Source organism: Abramis brama (assembly GCF_963993115.1).
Source record: "Abramis brama genome assembly, chromosome: 8".
Classification (NCBI taxonomy): Eukaryota; Metazoa; Chordata; class Actinopteri; order Cypriniformes; family Leuciscidae; genus Abramis; species Abramis brama.
Window position 1 is genome coordinate 16343050 of NC_139970.1, and position 22349 is coordinate 16365398.

The window sequence follows — 22349 nt, forward strand, 5'->3', positions numbered from 1 at the left end:
AGATTTAAAAAATAAAGGTTCATTGAAATATTTTTAACGAAGACCATCTCCCTTCAAACTTTTATTTGGAGAGCTTGCTCTAAAGTCAGAGATGGATTTAAGGGCGCATTTCACAAAAACATGAAAAATGAAAACCTAGTCATTGGGCCCTATTTATTATGATTTTTTAAGTAAATGGTGATTCTCATTAGATTGTATTTATAATGGTAAAGTTAAATTCTACAGTATCACAGTCAAGAAAATTTTTAATATGCATAAATGAAATGCAGTACAGCAAATAGTTTTGTTTCATTGCCACTTTCCCCTTTGGAATGCTCAGTTGCGGTTACAAATATTTTTTAGTAATATTAATGACAATGTGACAATATGAATTCATTTGAGCTGGATAATGGCACAGAGCTGAATGCACTGACTTGAGCTGAACAATGACACAACTATCTTCTTTAGAGCTGCTTAGCCAAATTGAACTAGTTTCATAATTGATGAACAGCAACATTGACTGAACTGAGCTGAATAATGACACTATTATCTTTTGCGGAGCCTGTTTATAGCTTAAATAGAATTTGTTTCATAACTGATGAATTTTACAACAGTTATTTTCCAGATTTATTAATATTAAAGATGCAGTCCGTAGTTGTTCCTCTTTGTCGCCATCTCTGTTCAAAATTTGCAATTGCAGTTATTCGTGGAATTATCAACTTTACGTGAGTTGTGCCTCGGCATCCAATGTTTTGAGGAGAATGTGCGGCTGTCAGTCACCGCGCCGGATAGACCGCGGGTGTAGATACTGTCATTCGGAATCACAGAATCTACTTTTTGGAAGTATGACCAACATCAGGATTTTCACTGGAAAATGTCATCTGAACAAGTAACTAACATCCACTTTTGTTCTGACCAACTAAGGGAAAAAAAGCATTGCAGTAAATCGCGCTGATTAAATCTAACGATCGCTTATCATATCAAGTCAAACCGTGCAAATTATACTTTGTTCTCAAATTGTTAATGTTAACAACATCAGCATTGCGTGACTACATTTAATGTGTATTAGGGCTACCTGTAGTTCAGTTTCCATTTCTGTGCAGTCTAATTTCTAATTGTCATACCAACAAATTAATGTTCCTTAGAACTGGTTCTCTTTGAAATACAAACAAACGTATCTGTAATCAGATGTATATTTAAAACTGGAATATAATCAAATTTTTACCTTTCAAAAGCCCTTCCGATATTTATCCTTGTTTTCACATGGGCCCGGTTGCAGTCTCTTTTTTTCTGTAGCCACTCCGAAGTCTTTTGCATTTTACAACGAGTGAATCTCCAGTTGTCACTGGTGATTGTCGTTTGAACCTTTCTGGATCCGCCATCAATTTGATAAGTTTAATTATATCAAGTGCTGTGAGAAAAGGCTATAAATCTCCACCTCCAGCATCCTCACACTCATAACCTACTAGCTGAGACTCCTTCTTTACGTGTACAGATGTGACGTAATGACGCAAAGACATGCTCGAATTTCCCGCGGAAATCCACCAGTACCACTGGGATTAAAAACATTATTACAAGCTTACCGTTTTTAACCGAGCTAAGGCAAGCAGATAGTTTTGAACACTGGCTGGTTATGTACTTGCTAAAACATTTATTTTGGATCATTTTTAACCCAAAAAAAGTTACGGACTGCAGATTTTATTACTGTGAAGTTGCTTCGAAACAATCTGTATTTTACTGTATAAACCACTATATAAATAAATGTGAAAAAATGCAAGCAATGTATTATTTTTAATCGCATTGCAGTAATGAGATTTTATTGCACTATGAAAATGTCACAATTATTATTATTTTTTTGTATAAATTGGTCAAAATAAATATAACTACTATAAACTAACATTTAAATTAAACATTTGATACAATGCACATGATACAATCCAATGGGGTGGGGTGAGGTCACCTTTGATGGGATGTGACTGTACCTGTGCCTCCAGCCCACTGGTTCCCCCCTACATGAGGGGCATTTTTGGGGTCAATCTTGCCATGTTTGGGGGAGCTGACATCTAGGCCACTGTCTCTCTGAATGGTGATCTGAAAAAGAAAGCACTTTCAGTAGTATCTGAACATTCACCCATTTGATCTTCATCTTGTTACTAAGTGAAAAAAAAATGGGGTTATGAGGTCAATTAAATCCAAGACAGATTTACCCATCTAGAGGTCACTTTACACTGTAAAGCAAGTGAGTTATATAGAAAATAAAAATGTGTGCTTGCACTGACTTTTTAATGTGCCATAAACATTTACTCTGGGAATCACAATTGCAGGAAACAATGTATTATGCTTGAAAAATGAATGTTGATTCTCATGCCGAGCTGCCAGGAAACAAGTCACAAACTGACTGACAATGCAAAGTTTGTTGACTGACAGTTTTTAACTTTTTAAATCAAGGGTCTTCAACCAGGGGTCCACGACTCCTATGGGGTCTACCAATCAATGTTTGATGACAAATTATTTTTTTGTTAAAACATGGGTAGAAACATTACAAAGTCAAATGCTAGGCACCCTCAGAGCTGGACGATGACATACATCGGCTAAATATATAAATGAACTAAATTAATAACTTTTTTACAACAAAAATGAAACATCACTGAGCTTACTTAAGCTGGACTGTGATGTGCTGTTTTCTTCTGGAAACAACTTTGTTGCATTATTTTCCTGTTATCATTGTAAAGCTGCTTTGAAACAATCTGTATTGTAAAAAGCGCTGTATAAATAAATGTGACTTGACTTGACTTGACCCTCAGTTGATACTATAATCATATTGGCAAACAATATGACATATTGGCAAAACAGATTTGGCAAACGCTACGGTGTGTATTTGTGCCTGCACTCTGGAGAACATGTTTACAACGTGTCTTTGCAGCAGTGAGAAATATCAGTAATTTCAGAAATATCGGTAGCCAATCACAGACATGTTTGTTGATCTCTTGAATGCAATGGCCAATCAGAGGTGTTTGACGATTTAGTAATGCACACTCGTAAATCCTCTCATTATAGCAAACAAAGATGTTGTTGCGTGTTTCCGAGGCTATATATCCTCATAATTATATATAACCACCCTCAGTGATTGATTCTTAATTGTCCTTCTCACAGTAAAAAAATAAAATGTAAAGTTTTAGTAAACCTATAGCTAAAGTTCAGGTAAATATTTAATTGTCCATTTGACAGTAAAATTAAAATATGAATTTTTAATAAACTTGAAGCTAATATTCAGGAGGTAAATGTTTAATTGTCCATCCGACAGTAAAAATAAAACGCATGAGGACTCTGCAAATCCATTTTAATAACTGAGATTAAAACATGCATAAATCTCAATTTTAACAATGAAAAGTAATATACAGACAATGATGCATGTGCAACAACAATAACGTGCATAGTTCTAATTTACTGTCTTAACATAATATAACTATCATAATGTGGTTGGTTTCTATTAATATTGAAGGCTAGAATAATATGTAGATCTGTTTGACATGTTTTGTATTGGGGCGGGGGTCCCTGCTCCATGTCTTTATGAGAAAGATGGAAAGAAAAAACTCAGCAGAGCACAAAGATGCAACATAAATGGATAACCGTCACATGGGACATCACTGCTTTTAAGCAAGGCCTCGTCTCATGGTTCGTGGGCGGATATCTGGATATCTCAACCGATTTTGAAGTGTTATCTGTGTGTGTAGACATATTTGTCTCCTAATGTTGACTTGAAGCTCTCTGAAGCAGGTTTCTACATTCATTTAGTGGCGTTCTCTCTCTCTCTTCTTATCTTCCTTCACACAGTCCATTAATATCATACAGCACTGGGCCTCTCTTTAATACCCACGCACCCATCTGGAGGGTTGTGGCTTTCTCATGACCTCCACACACTCCTTTACAGCCTCCTGCTGTGTGCAAATACAGTCTGAACATAACTGCTAGAACCTCCCATGAACGCTTCATACTTGTGAGCGTAGCACTTTGAAGTGTGATTGTGTCTTTGAGAGAGATAGCAGCACAGTTGGACTCTTTTAATGTTGGACAGTGAGAGAACAGACACTTAGTGTTTCAAAACGTCCCTTTCCCTCCTGTTAACATAAAAGGCAATTCTCATTATGCAACGATCCTGCATGCTATGACTGGGCAAGGTCACGTAAGGTCACTGAACTTGAAGTCTGAACTTATTAAGACACTTCCCGTTTTACACTGCACACTGAAAGGAAGTACATGTGTAGGGAATGAACAGAAATGTTTTTGCCAAGTCATACGGAAAGGAACAGTTGAAATAAACAGACCATTTTGGAAGCTAGAGGAAAGATCTGCCCTTTGTGTCCGAGTGGGTTAAATCAGTCATGCAGGGTGAAAGTTTTAATGCTGCATGAATTAACCTTTAATTCTTAAATATTTAATCCAAAAACGAATTAGTCACCCTCATGCCATTTCAAATGCGTTTGACTTCCTTATTTTCTTTGGTGGAAAACAAAATTTGTTTTGCAGAGTATGGCTGAATGGCATAGAGTATTTTTATTTTTTTTATTTCTTAAATTAATTATTTATTAATTAAAAAATAGTGCAGAGGCATAGAGAAAAATAGATATAAAACAGGAAATTATATCATAGAGAGGACTGTGTGTGAAGTTTAATGTCACATAAAATATTAGGTAACTTGACCTTCATTCTTTTTTGAGTAAATTATTCCTGTAAATCCACCTTTAAATACACGTCTGTCAGGTTTTCCTTTTAAATAGAACGGAGAGATAACAAGATCATAGTCGGCATCTTCATTTCAATTCTGGAATTGGTTCAATATAACAATAAATTCCTCCAGTTTAAATATTGACTAGATATGGTGTCCAGATACTTTTCTGTGAGTGTAAGATTATACTCAAGGCTCTTTTTGACACCTACACACACACTTAATCTGATATGAGGTCATGCACTTTCAGTATTTCACAACAAATTGTCTGTGTGTGTGTGTGTGTGTGTGTTAGGAAGCGATATGGCTTACAGATGTTCATGATGAACGTGGCTTAGAGATTTGCCAATAACATGTACATAAATGCCACACCAGCAAGATGCATTTCAACAAATAACAAGCCATTGTAGATATCTGTATAAAAACATGTACCCTATATACACTGCCAAACTGATGTAAAAGAAAAAAACATTGCTTCCCATCTCTACGGAAGATCAGTGACAGTCCTGTTTATGATAAGGAGATTTATGTGTGTGTGTGTGTGTGTGTGTGTGCAACGTGGCTTCAGATTAGCCAGGATTTAACAGCACAAAGATGAGACACACAAGCATTATCACAACACCCTACTGACACACAGACAGACAGTTTTGAAAATCAGAAAGATACACAGACAAAAAGACAGACATACAGATCTATAGATAGATAGACAGACAGACATATTGAAAAACAGACATATACACACACAGACAGATCTATAGATAGATAGACAGACAGACATATAGAAAAACAGACATATACACACACACACAGACAGACAGACAGACAGGTGGGCAGACAGACAGATCTATAGATAGATAGATAGATAGACAGACATATAGAAAAACAAATCATATACACAGACAAGACAGACAAACAGACAGACAGACAGACAGACAGACAGACAGACAGGAGTGCGTTTCCCAAAAGCATTGTTATAGTCATATGGTCGCAAGTTCCGTCATTATCCGTATAGTTCAACGAGTCAGTGTTTCCAGAAACCATAGTTCTACCAAACATTCGCAAACAGCATCGCAAAGTTGTGTGGTTGGAACGACAGCTCTCGACCTGTGGTTAGAAGCATAGTTTCTTATTTGCATGACATGTGGAAACAATAAATCCTTATCTTGAGCAAAATAAGCAAGCTGACATTCAGTACAATCTGTATCTTTTATTTAGAATATATACAAATGTCATTTACGTCTTTTAGTTTGAAAAGAGATTTAAAACACCGTTTTTGAAGAGTGCGCATGTGCGAACGTGCTCTAATACGTAAGAACAAACCTATGATTAAATCTGGAAAATAAGCAAAATAAAAGCAAAATAAAAAAAGCAGAAATATTCCTCAGATGCCATGTCTGTAATTTATAGCAAAACATTTAGCATTAATTCGTAAAACAGATTCATTAAAATAAGTTATTACTCCACCACCTGCGTGACATCATTAACCAACGTGGTTCAACGACCAATTTGCGACAATATGGTGTAAGTGCATATATGTGTGTCTCAATCAGCTCCCTAAGTCGTGAATTTCCGGTAGGGGAACATAGTGAGCATTGATGCTCCCTGGTTTTCACAGTGCACTGTGGGACTTTTTAGGGAGCGAACGTTTCAGTGCACTGAAAGGATTTTGCGATTGAGACGGCCGACTCCCTGATCACTGCTCAGACTAATGAACTAGGGAGCTGATTAAGACTTAGTCAGTTCTCCTCAAGTTCACACAGGTGTCTTAGCAGAGCAACTATAGGTGTAGAGAATCACATTAACTATCATTATGATGTCTTCATTTTGTATGTACAGTGCAAGTATTAAATCAAAATGTATACAATGCAATTTACTACATTTCTTTAACATAAATTACACTATATATACAATTTTGTTAACACAAAGACATTCTTACATGATTTAAGTGTGGCTGAAGTAAGACGACAGTGTGCAGCAGGTCACTGTACAGAAGACTTAAATTATGGAACAATCTTGACGTAACAAGCCTAAAGTAAATGGGTCATCATAGCTAACTGGAGAAGCAAAAGTGGGGCACACATCTAAATTAAGCCTTTTATCCAATTTAATGTGTATTTATGTAGGACAAATTTTGCTAGCAACCACGGTGAATATAAAACAAATGCTCACACGTCTAAGTAAACTTCAATAAGTGCACACTTTCAGACATGCAAACAGAACCGGACATAATGCTTTACCATAAAGTTTTGGCAACTGTACTTACAGTGAGGAAAATAAGTATTTGAACACCCTGCTATTTTGCAAGTTCTCCCACTTAGAAATCATGGAGGGGTCTGAAATTGTCATCGTAGGTGCATGTCCACTGTGAGAGACATAATCTAAAAAAAAAAATCCAGAAATCACAATGTATGATTTTTTAACTATTTATTTGTATGATACAGCTGCAAATAAGTATTTGAACACCTGAGAAAATCAATGTTAATATTTGGTACAGTAGCCTTTGTTTGCAATTACAGAGGTCAAACGTTTCCTGTAGTTTTTCACCAGGTTTGCACACACTGCAGGAGGGATTTTGGCCCACTCCTCCACACAGATCTTCTCTAGATCAGTCAGGTTTCTGGGCTATCGCTGAGAAACACGGAGTTTGAGCTCCCTCCAAAGATTCTCTATTGGGTTTAGGTCTGGAGACTGGCTAGGCCACGCCAGAACCTTGATATGCTTCTTACAGAGCCACTCCTTGGTTATCCTGGCTGTGTGCTTCGGGTCATTGTCATGTTGGAAGACCCAGCCTCGAGCCATCTTCAATGCTCTAACTGAGGGAAGGAGGTTGTTCCCCAAAATCTCGCAATACATGGCCCCGGTCATCCTCTCCTTAATACAGTGCAGTCGCCCTGTCCCATGTGCAGAAAAACACCCCCAAAGCATGATGCTACCACCCCCATGCTTCACAGTAGGGACGGTGTTCTTGGGATGGTACTCATCATTCTTCTTCCTCCAAACACGTTTAGTGGAATTATGACCAAAAAGTTATATTTTGGTCTCATCTGACCACATGACTTTCTCCCATGACTCCTCTGGATCATCCAAATGGTCATTGGCAAACTTAAGACGGGCCTTGACATGTGCTGGTTTAAGCAGGGGAACCTTCCGTGCCATGCATGATTTCAAACCATGACGTCTAAGTGTATTACCAACAGTAACCTTGGAAACGGTGGTCCCAGCTCTTTTCAGGTCATTGATCAGCTCCTCCCGTGTAGTTCTGGGCTGATTTCTCACCTTTCTTAGGATCATTGAGACCCCACGAGGTGAGATCTTGCATGGAGCCCCAGTCCGAGGGAGATTGACAGTCATGTTTAGCTTCTTCCATTTTCTAATGATTGCTCCAACAGTGGACCTTTTTTCACCAAGCTGCTTGGCAATTTCCCCGTAGCCCTTTCCAGCCTTGTGGAGGTGTACAATTTTGTCTCTAGTGTCTTTGGACAGCTCTTTGGTCTTGGCCATGTTAGTAGTTGGATTCTTACTGATTGTATGGGGTGTACAGGTGTCTTTATGCAGCTAACGACCTCAAACAGGTGCATCTAATTTAGGATAATAAATGGAGTGGAGGTGGACATTTTAAAGGCAGACTAACAGGTCTTTGAGGGTCAGAATTCTAGCTGATAGACAGGTGTTCAAATACTTATTTGCAGCTGTATCATACAAATAAATAGTTAAAAAAATCATATATTGTGATTTTTTTTTTAAGATTATGTCTCTCACAGTGGACATGCACCTACGATGACAATTTCAGACCCCTCCATGATTTCCAAGTGGGAGAACTTGCAAAATAGCAGGGTGTTCAAATACTTATTTTCCTCACTGTATATAGTCCATTCCCTTCCTTATAGACATCCTTATAGTCATTAACATGACATGAAATCTGAAACAAGTCTCGTGTTCTGAAGTGGATGGAATGAGTCCTGACTCCTCAGTCTCCAGACAGAAGTACTGGCCCATGTCTAGGATGAGTGCCTCGCTGGCCTTTCTAGCATCCCAGTGGGCAGAGCAGGAGCCCGGGCTGGAATGTGAGGAATGCCCGTGTTTTGAGGTTGTCTCTGAAATGAAATGTCCCAGGCTGTGTTCCCTCGCAGACCCACACAGAGAGCAGGACAATGCAGTCAGACTCGCTGTACTGGCTGCTGACCACAGGGGGCCCACCAAACCCACAAACCCCTTCATTACATCAGCGCTGAGCTTTTACTTGGTCTCAAGGGTTTCACAGTTCTGCTTTACACACCCTGCATATATACCACAAGAAGTTGATATCAGAAGAACTGTTGTACAGTACATCAAGAATATGATATAACTGTTCAGAGGCGAACAGAGCAACACTTTTGGCTCGGACATGAGATGAATTCAAATTCAAAGCAGAAGAGGAAGAGATGGTCCTTTAAATGTTGATGTCACAAAATGTCAACAGATAAATGTCAAAGCAGTAAGATCCTCTTGTAAATTCAAGCAGTAAATGTAAAGAAAGCTGTGGCATTTGCTGAGCTGATTAAATTCCTACATTAAACACTGGTCAAATTGGCCCTGGTCAGACTGAACATGGTCTGTTACATAGATGACACAGAGGCACCAGCATCAAGATGTGACCCTCGATCACATGACCAGCTCCAGATACATTATACTGTACACAAACACTAGAAACATCTAAAGATTTAAGGGCTTTGCACACCTCAGAGATTGCAATTGGTGAAAAGTTGAATGATTGACTAGACACTACACTGTAAAAAAAAATTACATCCCCAAGTCAAAAATTTCAAGTGACCGATAACATCTAAATTTTTCAATTAGTCTGACGTATTATTTCTCATTGAGCCAATGTTAACAGACTATTGCAACAAGAATTTCACTTGGGCCAATTGAACAATTTAGATGTTATCGGTCACTTGAAATTTTTGATTTGGGAGGGTTAGAATTTTTTTACAGTGTAAGCTCTCTGACTGAACAATCAAAGGGTTCACATGAGCACCATTAACTGAATCAAACAAAAAACCAGAAGCTATGAAGTGTTCATTAAAACAATTAAGCATATTTACTTTATCAATGATTGTATCAGAGCCCATATTAATACATGATGGAAGTTCTATACCTTTATTATTTTCAGTTAATGATTTAACACTTTTCCAAAATTTTGATGAATTGTTTAGATTGTGAGATGTTTCTATAAGAAAATGTTCAGCTTTAGCTTTTCTGACTGCAACCGTGCATGCATTGCGCAATCGCCTAAAAGCATATTTGATAAAGGATGAGAAAACCATGCATTATTCCGACCCTTCACCCTGTACCTTTTGCGAGAAGCATGTTTGTTGACTAAAGCAGAAAAATTTGCATAACAAAAATTCCCAGGCTATTTCAAGGTCAGGAATTTAATTAATTTATTCCCACTCCAAAATAATTCAAATCGTGTAGAAACCCTTGTTCTGAGAAATGTTTCATGTCACGCTTGGTTATGATGTTTGGTTTAGTTTTAGGAATTTTTGTGTTTCTAACTGTTGCGATGACACAGTGGTCACTGATGTCATTCGCAAATATGGATGCAGTTAAATACTTATTTGTTTGTGTTTGTTAAGATTAGATCTATTAGTGACGATTTTTCTGGACATTTTAGGTTCGGTCTAGTGGGCTTGTCAACAATCTGAAAAAGATTCAATGCATCACAATAGGTTTTAAATTCATCAGTTGCTGAATGCAACCAATTCCAGCTTAAATCACCTAGGACTACCAATTCTTTAGCATCAAGAGCTGAAAAGAGCTGGAATAAAGAAGGGAGCGCACTACTATCAGCAGACGGTGTTCTATAGCAACCAACAACTGTTATGCTGAGAGATTTAGAAACCTCAAGATCGAGAGCTAAAAATTCAAAATGTCTTTGATTAACTGATCATCAGCAAGTGTAACCACTTCTATAAAAACAGACGTTTTGGCAGTTTACGGTTGTAGAGCATCCAGGTGTGTGTTAACACAACGCCAAGGAGGAAAAACATCAGCAATGATCTTAGAGAAGTAATTGTTGCTGCCTATCAATCTAGGAAGGGTTACAAAGCCATTTCCAAACATCATTGTACAGCGAGGACAATAATTCATAAGTAGAAAAAACATTCAAGACAGTTGCCAATCTTCCCAGGAGCTATACATCTCAGACTCTACAGGCCTCAGTTAGCATTAAATGTCATGACAGTAAAATTAGAAAGAGTAAAAATATATATGTGTCAAGCAGGGCGGGGCCGAGAGCTGTGGGAACAGAGCGAGGCCGGTAGCGTAATTGCCTAATGAGTGTCATCTGTGCGTCACACCGGTCTCGAGTGTCTCACGGAGGAGCTCCGGATGGATAAAAGGAGGAGTGATGACAGTGAAGGATGAGAGAGGACCAGGCCTGGACGTTGTGTTTTGTTTATGTGTTATTATGTTTATATGCAGCAGTCTTCTGTAAGGCTCGTTTTGCTGTTTGTTTATTTTATATGATTAAAGTGTGTTTGAACGTTCGCGGGTTCCCGCCTCCTCCTTCCCTGAACAACTAACTTTGCTACAATATTTACATATATATACAGTAGTCAACATTTGAAGTGGATCAAAAAGGCTCATCAAAGTCGTCCTAAGACAAGAACGGGTATTGTTCAAAATTCATATATAACTTTGATGAAAGGTTTTGATCCACTTCAAATGTTGACTACTGTATATAATATTGATTACCTTTTTTATCTAATTTATTACATGATATGCCAATTATTTAATCAAATTAATCGCAAATTAATCACACATCAATTTTGGCTGAGAAATTACCCCCAAAAGATCATTTCAAGCCATTATTGTTACATGAGAAAAAAAAGAAAGATCTTTAGAGCTTTAGAAAGTAATATTTTGATTCAACATAGCATTTAGTACTCAAACTTTTTCAAACATATTTGTTTCAGAAGCTGCATCTTAAGTGGCATTTAGGTATACTGTATTATGTAACTCATTAAAGCATTTACACAACAATTAGAATTGCATAAATAATGCTGTGAGATTAATGGTTTTTAAATGAGTATTCATGTTTTTTTGTTTTTTTAATTGAATATTGAAATATGAAATGATTAAAAAGTGAATACTCCAAATATGAAACTAAAACCGGCAGTAGGTGGAGTCAAGTGAGCGATTCAAACGATTTGTTCAAATGGCTGATTCATTCAGGAACGAAGCAAGGGATGAAATCAAATACTTCCCTAATATATATTATGCGAAAAACAGTCAGTGTTGCCTGATTGGGCGGATTTATTCATTAATATGTTATTTTTTTACTAATAACGTATTAGGTTAGTCTTTAATAGTATCTAACTAACACTGTATCAGGTTTGAGACAGTATTATATGATGGATGTTTTCAGCTGCGGTCTCTCTCGTCATGACTGAACGGTTTGTGATGTGTGTGTAAGGGGTGACTCAAAGCATCCACTCATTTCCCATCCGACACACATCATATCTATATTCTGCATCACTGATACTGCCCACATCTGCTGCACTGATCACTTTATAAATACATCCATACACGCAGACAGACGGACATGTATGGAGCAGGATCAGTGAGCGGCGCTGACGTCAGGCTCACACATTCCTCGCATGACTGAACTCTGTCACGACCGTCATGTGTGGTCAGAATGATGTACATCCAATTTAGTGGACAGGACCTCATTGCCTAGACAAATATATCGTATATACATACACACTGTACAGGTACAAAAACAAAATTCCAGATCTCTGACATAGTGGAAAAAAAAACAGACATTCACTTTAATCCAAGACATTTAATTATGGAAAGTTGGGATGTGCTGTTGTGGCAAAATGATTGACAGCTTGGTATGAAGTCACAATAGACTCTTTCAAAAGGTTAAGGAGCTGTGGTTCGGTTTATCTGTAGCAACATGATTTTGTAGACCAGGTGTGAACAGATGGTCACATATTCTCCTTCATAAAACTAAACTTATATAGCCTGCAATAAACTAAATATATACATTTTACACTAAATATGTGCGTTTTACGCTTTTACACTAAATATATGAATTTTACACTAAATATACACATTTTACACTTTCATAAGTGCATTTGACAAATCTATGAATTTTACACTAAGGGCCAGGTTTACTAAACAGGGCAAATAAGCGTGAGGGCGCACTTCCATAAAAGTGCAGATGGGAGTTCTGCTCGTGATCTACTGACAATATGCAAATTAAAGAACACAGACGTGGCCGGATCATTTCCATAATGACCAACACAATCTAGCAAGAGCAGCGCAAAATAGCGTCTGGTTTAAAATATGCTTTTTTTCAGGCGTTAAATAATGGCGCAAATACCAGTAAATTGACCAGCACCTTACTAAACCTTTACTAAACCTTTACTTTACTAAACCTTAGTAAATCACCTTGCATGATTCATTTAAATACTCTCCTCCCATAAATATTGTGCTTGAAAAGGAAACTCCCACAAACGCATAAGCAATCAGCTGCAAAAATAACCATTTTCAGTGTTAATTTTTCACTGCGTGTCTTTTGTAAATCCTGACAGTAGTTTTTCAAAGCCAAAAGAGTGTTTGCGATGGTGCAAGCTGTTAGTAAATCTGGCTATATATATACACATTTGACACTTTTATACATATATGCATTTTACAAATACATGAATTTTACACTTTCACACTAAATATATGCATTTGAAACTTGTACACTGAATTATGCATTGTACTCAAAATTTTGTTCTTTATAAATTTATGAATTGAACACTTTCACACTAAATATATGCCTTTTACACTTAAAAGGTTAGGCTAGTTCACCCAAAAAGGAAAATTCTGTCACAATTTACTCACCCTTATGTTGTTCCAAACCTGTATGAGTTTCTTTTGTCTGTTGAACACAAAATAAGATATTTTGAAGAACGTTGGTAACCAGACAGTTGGCGGTAGCCATTGAAAAAAAAAAAAAGATGAAAAAAAAATCAATGGCTACCGCCAACTGTCTGGTTACCAACGTTCTTCAAAATATCTTCTTTTGTGTTCAACAGACAAAAGAAACTCATACAGGTTTGGAACAACTTGAGGGTGAATGAATGAATGAATTTTCAACTATTAACAACACTTTTTGCTCAATCTTTACCAAGGACCAAAGTTTTTAGAGGCCTATGAAGAAAATGATGGGAAAAATACTTTTGTAATAGAATCAAAGCTGCTGAAAAAGTGGGTGGTGACTGTTGTGCTCCACAGACAATGAGTTCAATCAAATTCATGTAACGAGCGTATCCTGCCTGATGTTTACAATGTGCTTTCAATCAACAAGCTCAGAGGAATGTGATGTTTCACATCGTAGTAATGTAATGTAACTGAACGCCATGATGTTGCCAGCATCAGCCCTTTGATTATGTTTGGATGTGTGACGGCCGCCACATCAGCAGGAGAAACCGCATCACTGTCAGAGGGCTTCTCGTAACTCATGCAGAGAGAAAATGGGGGGGGGGGGGGAAGACAACACTAGCTAACTCACTGAGTGCTCACTCCGTCTGGGAACAGGAATGCTGCACAATAGGCCTCCGACTGAGGCCGTGACACACAGACGATTGAAACAGTGTGAGAGAGCAGAAAATATGAGCGCTATGATGGAGGGAGAAATAAAGGACCTGAGGGAGGAGTAACAAAATGAAGCAAGGGAACGAGACGGTCGACAGACTGGGAGAATGAGGAGATGGCACAGATCCTAGAAGAGAAGACTCTCTGCCAGCTGGAGTCTGGGAATGTTTCCATCACTCTCTACAGTAACAGTTTTAACAGAGAAGATCTCATATTTGAAGACCAGGCCAAATACATGAAAGAACAGCTTTAGCTCTGAAAATCTTCCAGACCCGGACCGAAATAAAAATCCTGGAGTCACCCAGGATGAATGTTCACGATAAACACAGTAAGCACATCATATAACACTGATTAGATGTCGAGACCAAGAAACATAAATTACAAGAAAATTGCAGGCCAGAACCAGTGTCATCTGAATCAACACGCATTAATACTCATTCAGTGCACTGTTCTGTTTCGTTTATCTGGAGGTTTGACCCTCAAACTGGGGGTTTGATCAACATTTGCTTGAGAGCATCAGACAGCAGAACGAGCCCAACGGCAAACCGCATCAAGTCAGCGTGAGAAAGTCACTGTTGCTCCTCTAATCCAGGACGTCCTGCTTGTCTAATACACCCACAGCTGCTACAAGATGCCCTCAGTGTATCATATATGTGTGTGGAACAGCTAAAGTCAGCAACAGTGAATTAGAGTGAGGAGAAGCAAATCCTGGTCACAATATTACACGTTCATTTCTATAGAGAAAATGAAGAGAAATTTCTGAAATGGCTTAAAGCAATTATGAGTCAATTTAATAAAAGTTAAAATATGACTTGCAAAAATAAGAACTTAATTTAGAACTGAAGGCCGTGTTAAATTTAAATGAATAAAACAATGTATGTGTAATTGAATAATGTGTTAATATTTTAACTTTTTAAATATATTTAGCAAATTATGTTAAAGTGATGAAAATCAAGTTTTTAATGTTGTTTATATGTCTATGTGGTGTTTTTAATTTGCTTTAAGACAAACCATTTGAAAATTCATCAGTCAACACTATTGCTGAGTATTTTTTCCCCTTAAAACTGCAGATTACCAAAGATAGTCTCAAAAAAGCGGTTTCCTACTGTTACAAACATGTGACCAATCCAGTAAACGTGCAGGACGGGGCTTTCTATGATGTTCAAAGCGTTTCTAAGAATGCAGATTTTTAGAAGGCATCTGTCCAAGATGTCTGAGTTAGTGTAACATTAGCAACACATTATTAGCTGTTTGATAACGTAGTCAATTAAAAGGCTAATCATATTAATTACTGTTATGTGTCCTACGTTGTAGAGAGCGATACATAAAACGCATTACCATTCTCATACATCCACTTGTAGACGAGCCTGTATGAGTGAGTGGAGGCGGGGCGAATTTGCATAATCTGTATTCGCTCTTCCTCTCCTTCTTCTGAATCAGTTTCTGGTAATAAAAGTCATAGATTTTTTTTCCACAGACAATTTAAAAAGAGAAGTTGAAATTAGACTGCAAGCAATTCAACAACAAGATGAAAAGAGATCGTGTATCACATGTAAACTGTATCAGTGCCAGACTTTAGCAGATTTTATTTCAGGTACAATTATTATTAACTTTGGGCTAATATGCTTTTCCAGTATATGAAAATCACAACAGATGACGTGGTAGTATCCAATAGTATTAATTTATAGTAATATCACTATATACTTTATCAATTGTCATCAAACTGTTCCAGCTAAAATATGCTGAATTTATGTTAAAACATCAACACTAAAATGTCAAGCAATACTTGAAATGGTTTCAGTTCTGCTGTAATGTGGTGAAACAAAGCGATTGACATGCATCTCACTTATGGATGTTACATCATTTATTTTAAACTTGATTATTTAATTTATTTTTAAAAGAAAATCGGCAAAATCATGCAGAAATACACGTTTAGATGCACTCTTTAAGCTTATTTTATTTAAGTGACTGGTAAAATGGAAAAAATACAAATTTATTATTTTGCTCTATTTGAAGTACACAATAACTTAAAGGAATAGTTCACTTCAAATTCATTTACTCACCCTCAAGTTGTTTAAAACCTGTATGAATTTCTTTCACAAAAGAAGATATTTTGAAGGTAACCAAACAGTTGATGAACCCCATTGACTTCCATAGTATTTTTTTGTCCATATATCTTCTATGGTATATATATATTACCATATATACCATATATATATTATATATATATCTTCGTCAAAATATCTTCTTTTGTGTTTAACAGAAAAAAAAAAAAAAATCATACAGGTTTGGAACAACTTGACGGTGAGTAAATTATGACAGAATTTACATTTTTAAGTGAACTATTCCTTTAAAGTCTGTACACAGTAAATTAAAGTGGCCGAATCTATCAGAAATCCCACCTAATTTCCCCCACAGAACCGAACAGAATTTGTTTTCCCCTACAGGTGGGCAGGACCTGCTCTGTCGACTGTATGTACGGGGCAAGAAGAAGCGTGATGGAGAGAATGTGTTTGTTTGTGATGTGAAGACTGAGGTGGGGTGAAGGGTGGATCTAAGACACTGCTCTGAGACAGTTAAGGAAAACCCCAGACCAACAGCAAGATAACACAGTCTTGAGCTTCATGATAAACCCTTATGAAACACCATGCTTTTCTTTCCTTTGTTTGTAAACTATATATCTCCCTCTTTCAGTGGGGCAACCAAGGGCAAACCAGTGAGGACTCTCACATGAGCGATATTCAACTGAACAAACTCACACACGCCATTCAAAGAGCTGCAAAGAAAGGTCAAGATCGTGACCATTTGGGCAAATATTTGATGTAAAAATAAGGAGGCTCAAAGAGAGCCAGTGTGAGAGAAAGAGCCTGACGGTTAAGAGGCTCTTTGTGTACCTGTGTGGAAGAACAGGAAGTGTGTGAACTTTCAGACAAACACTCCACACAGACACATCAAACGCATACCAAACTGTCAATATTAAGATTTTGATATTTAGGACACATTCAGCCAAGCCAGTGTGGGGGAAAGTTACTTTTAAAAGTAATGCATTACAATATTGTGTTACTCCCCCTAAAAAAGTAACTAATTGTGTTTTTATGAAAAAGTAATGCGTTATGTTAGATTTGCATTAGTTTTCCTCACCTGGGCTGGGCTTGCTTGCTTTTTTTTTAAACAAAAATTGTTACGCTTTTGGGAAATGCAAAGGCCCTTTCACGCCAAAAGTGAAACAAATAAACCTCATTTCACGAGGGCACAACGCAAACCTTTTGAGCATGAAAAGAAATTTCAACACAAAAAAAACACAGCATGTTAATTGGATCATCGAAGGTCAGCAGCAAAGACATAATAAAGTGAGATTACATACGTATATTTGAGATATTTAACATTTTAATTATTGCCGTTTTGCGTAATACTCTAAGTTTGCATTTCACAGTTTTAATAAATTTTTAAGGAAATCTGAATCTGTTTTTGTGCAAATGAGGTGAGTAAATGCCCGAACTACAATAACATCATGTTTCACACAGCGCACAGCACCTCTACACAGGAGAGGAGTCAATCAATAAATGGGAAAACAAAGTAACTTGCGTTACTTATTTGAAAAAGTTACTCAGATATTTAGTTTAAAAGTAATGTGTTACTTTACTAGTTATTTGAAAAAAGTAACCGGATTACATAACTCACGTTACTTGTAATGCGTTACACTGCAGCCACAATGTTTTGAGAGTGACACAGACGCATTTAAATGATGGAGTGAATCTGCTAAATAGTGTTTCTGTGTATATTGAATCCAGCAGTTATTTTAGAAGCACTTTCAAAGACATTTTTGAGTCTTATTGGCATATATATATTAAGGACGGCAACAGATTAAGCTGTTTGGTGCTATTTTTGATGGGGAAAAAAAAGGAGACCACAGACATATTAATGTCTGGTCATTTTTAGTAACCCTCAGTCAACACATGTGTCATGTAGAACAACCAATAAACAAACAGTGTCTACCAAACCCATGTTGTCATATATATTTTGCCTCTTATTTACGATATGTCCAACTGTGAATGATAGAAATAGACTATACTTTAGGTCAGTTCTCTCCATAGTGTGTCCTTATCTCCTCTGACTGGATGCATTTACTCCACTGTCTATAAAGACTATCTGTGTGTCACACAGCGGAGCATTGGAGCTCTGCCATGAAGGAGCCTTCCACTGAAAATACTCCAGATATATATTCTCCAAATTAGCAGAACAGCAAAATAACCTAACTGTTAAAGTGGAGAGAACAAACGACAACATAAAATAAACAAAAACCTCAGTCTTTACATGCTTTTATCTCAAGTGTGTGCATGATCATCATCAGTAAAACTGCAGACAACTGATCCTGAAGTCATGCAATACTCAAAAGCAGAACCCGCATATAAATATCTCATCAAGCAAAAACGTTGAGTTATGTGCATAAAGATGTATAGTCCGATGAAAAACAAAAACATAAAATGGATAATTTTGGATATCTTGGATAATAAAATGAATATCTTCTTAATATCTTATTTCACAATGCTAAAAAACTTTTTACAACCTTGTAAAAATAAGTAAAGGAAATGTCTTATCGAAGTCCGCCACCATGTGGTGAGAGATGGAACTGCACATTTTAAACTGCCAAAGCCCAAAATGTTTGGGACTAATAAGAGAGTTCAGAAATCAAAGTGTAATTCAAAAAGAAAGCAAGACAAAAAAGACAAAAACAAAACAAAACACAAAGCAAAACAAGACAAGACAAAAAAAACTGCAAACAGAAAAAAACTAAAACAAACCAACAAACAAAATCTTGCTGAATTGACTTCAAGCAGGTTTCTCAAACAAAACAAATATATATATATATATATATATATATATATATAAAACTGGACATACCACAGCAATAAAATACGGTATGTCACAATGCAACAGTCTTAATGCTCCTAAAATAGACTGCATTACTAAGCAAAATATATATATATATACCTATATACCTATGATTTTGGGGTGAAATAAAACCAAGACATGCTCTTTCTAATGTTTTGTGAGATTCTCCCTAAAAGTCCTACCTGGATTGGCCTGCCATCCTCTGATCCGATCATGTTCCTCCACTCCAGCAGAGAGCGCTGCAGGTTGTCGAGGCCGGTTTCCCAGACTCTAACGTAGCCTCCCATGTCTACAGTCACCACCCCACCAGAGCCCAGAGGAGCCATCACCACATCTGTGTCTGAGATCTTTGAGATCCACACAGTGTAAGGAGATACCGAGCTGCTCCTGAACACATCAGCATGATAGACACTGATCACAACCACTGGAAGACTCGCCATTCCCTTACACAGGCTTTCATGAAGCTAAATGTAAGCTTTTTTAAAGACATTTTAAGACAACAAAAACAAAATTAAACATGAAGTCATCAGGATCACCATATTAGGGCTATAATGCAGGAGGTCCTTGAGGTCTTCTTTCCTGCAGAATTTAACTCCATCCTTGATCAAACTCAACTGCCTGTAACTTTCTAGTAATCCTGAAGACATTGATTAGCTTGTTCAGGTCTGTTTGTTAAGGGTTGGAGCAAAACTCTGCAGTGGACCTCAAGGGCCAGAGTTGTGATGATGATGGCCAATGATCTGCTGCAGAGGGCAAAATTAGGTAATCAGGTAAAAAAAATATGCTTAATGCAATTTGCATTACATAATTCCCTATATTGCTATATAGACTGCTTCTGGTTTCACTGCGAGGAAATAATTTATGCAAAAACATTCAATACATAACATAAATGACGTTAACACCATTAGATCATTTAACATTTATATTTGGGAAAGGTTTTGATTTAAAGAAATTCATACTTCATAATATGCATTGCATATGCAAACTGTGTCACTTTAATGTGCCCAGTGTCTAATCAGCTGAACAGAAGAGGGAGCTACAGTTTCATGAACGGAGTCTTACTCTGTACCTGGGGACTGGAATGTATTTGAGCTTCTTAGAGTTCAGGTCTGTCACTTCCAGGTAAGCAGCCGCCATGGGTGGTGTGACATCTGTTGGTGTATCCATACCATCAGTATCATGAGTAAAAATTGCATTTCTATTTTTATATGATTTGTGCATTTGAAGGTGTCAATGCTTTACCTTTAGGGTAGACCTCAGTCAGTGGGACTTGTGTAGGAGGCAGCGCTCGTACCACTTGATTGGCATCTAACAGACAGACACAGTTCACCCTCTTTGGGGGCCCTGTTCGCTTATTTGACCCGAAAAACATATCAGGCCCTCGACCCTCAGTTATGGGCGAAGATCTCTTAAAGCTGTACACCTCGTTTGGGGACTGTGGAAACACAATACAAAACAGGTTATATAGGAGTCAATGCCACATACGACTATCCATGATAATGAAAAGTAAAAATAGTAACATTAACCTGTTGACTCTAAAAAAGATTATTTTGTGTAACCATCAATTAAAAATAATAATTTTATATATGTGTATATATATATATATATATATATATATATATATATATATATATAATTATTAATTCAATTATCAAAATATGAGGAAAATATTTTAGATATTTTAGTTTCATATTTTAAATACGAAGGAAAAACAAAACACAAAATTTGTTTTAGGTATTTATCTGACAAAATTATTTGACAAAAAAGGCAAACTACAGTTACAGGTTTTATTTTACTATGAAAAAAAATAAAATAAAAAAATTAGAATAGAAAAACAAAAAGCTCAGGAAAAAAACCTACACTTACTACAGCATAGTCAGTTATAAATATTGTGTTTGTTCAAATGTTTAATAATATTTCTATAAAGGGAGAAGAAATCACTTTTGGCCATTGTATTATTATTATTAAAAGAGAATCATGAATATTATATGAATATCACTGTCAGAAAAGAACATATGCAAAAATATTAGGTGACTTGCAACATAATAATGTAAATTATGTTAATACCATTACATTTAAGACATCTGGTTCAATTTTAAAGCTCAATTAAAAATGAAAAAAATCTACATTAATATGCATTGCCAAAAAAATTGCAAAATGATCAAGTCACAAACTAATTAATAAGGTTTTCTTTTCAAGAAAAAATATTTGTTTTAAAAAAATTTATGAGCAGCTGCATCATCCAATTATGCCCTCCCATCCCCCCAAAAATATAAAAATATGTTTTAACTCAGAAATTGAAAACCTGTCCATTCTAAAAGAAGATATTCATGTTAATGTAAACATACATTAACATGAATATCTTATTTTATAATGGACAGGTTTTCAATTTCTGAATTAACGAATTTTGAATAAATAGATAAAAATTAAATAAAAAATTGTATCATGTCATTGATCTATAGAATCCAGCTGTGTATTTTACTACAGGGTATGTCATAATTGTCACCCACCATGAGATCTGGGAATCCCACAATAACGTTAGCATAGGTGTTGGTGTCGCAGAGGATGCGGTTGGGAGAGGCGATCTTCTGCCCCAGGGCAGTGCTGAGGTTCTCATTGGGCAGCTGCTCACTCGACACCTCCTGAGGGGCTGTGCTTTCCATCCCTGAAGCACAAAGACAGTCAGATCATCACTCTAAAATGACTTCCCACAGAGATGATAACGTGTCCTCGCCACTAAACCCATAAAAGGCTTCAGAGCATTTCTACCATGACTCTCCATTTGTCACATCTTTATACCCCAGTTTAATTGGTCATTATTCAGACCTTCTAGAGACATTCTGTCACTCTTGATTTGATTAAGACCCCAATCCTGCTGACGGGAACGTTTGATGTCATCAAAAACATCATTCAGAGCAAACGCTGAAGCGTGTCTGATACTTTAGATGTCCGATGCCCACTAAGTACAGGCATTACTCTATCTTTATGACAGAGACATTCATCTCAATAACTCACACTATGAGCGTCTTTCTGCTCTTCACGCTCCAGAAAATGATACGTTGCTGAAGGAGGAATGACTAGGGGCAGTTCATCAGAAGATAGAGCTGTTTTCATGCCTTAT

The 22349-nt window shown here is 36.8% G+C and overlaps 1 protein-coding gene across 1 annotated transcript in view; it reads right to left on the reverse strand.

The window, feature by feature from the left end:
* vwa8 (von Willebrand factor A domain containing 8) overlaps positions 1–22349 on the reverse strand; it is a 117564-nt gene that overhangs the window by 27205 nt on the left and 68010 nt on the right. Inside the window, exons 34-38 of the mRNA XM_084122576.1 lie at positions 21739–21893; positions 20471–20663; positions 20298–20379; positions 19411–19615; positions 1962–2070 (exon numbers count right to left, since the gene is read on the reverse strand). Of these exons, the coding sequence (XP_083978702.1) occupies positions 1962–2070; positions 19411–19615; positions 20298–20379; positions 20471–20663; positions 21739–21893 (744 nt within the window). The remainder of the gene's footprint in view (positions 1–1961; positions 2071–19410; positions 19616–20297; positions 20380–20470; positions 20664–21738; positions 21894–22349) is intronic.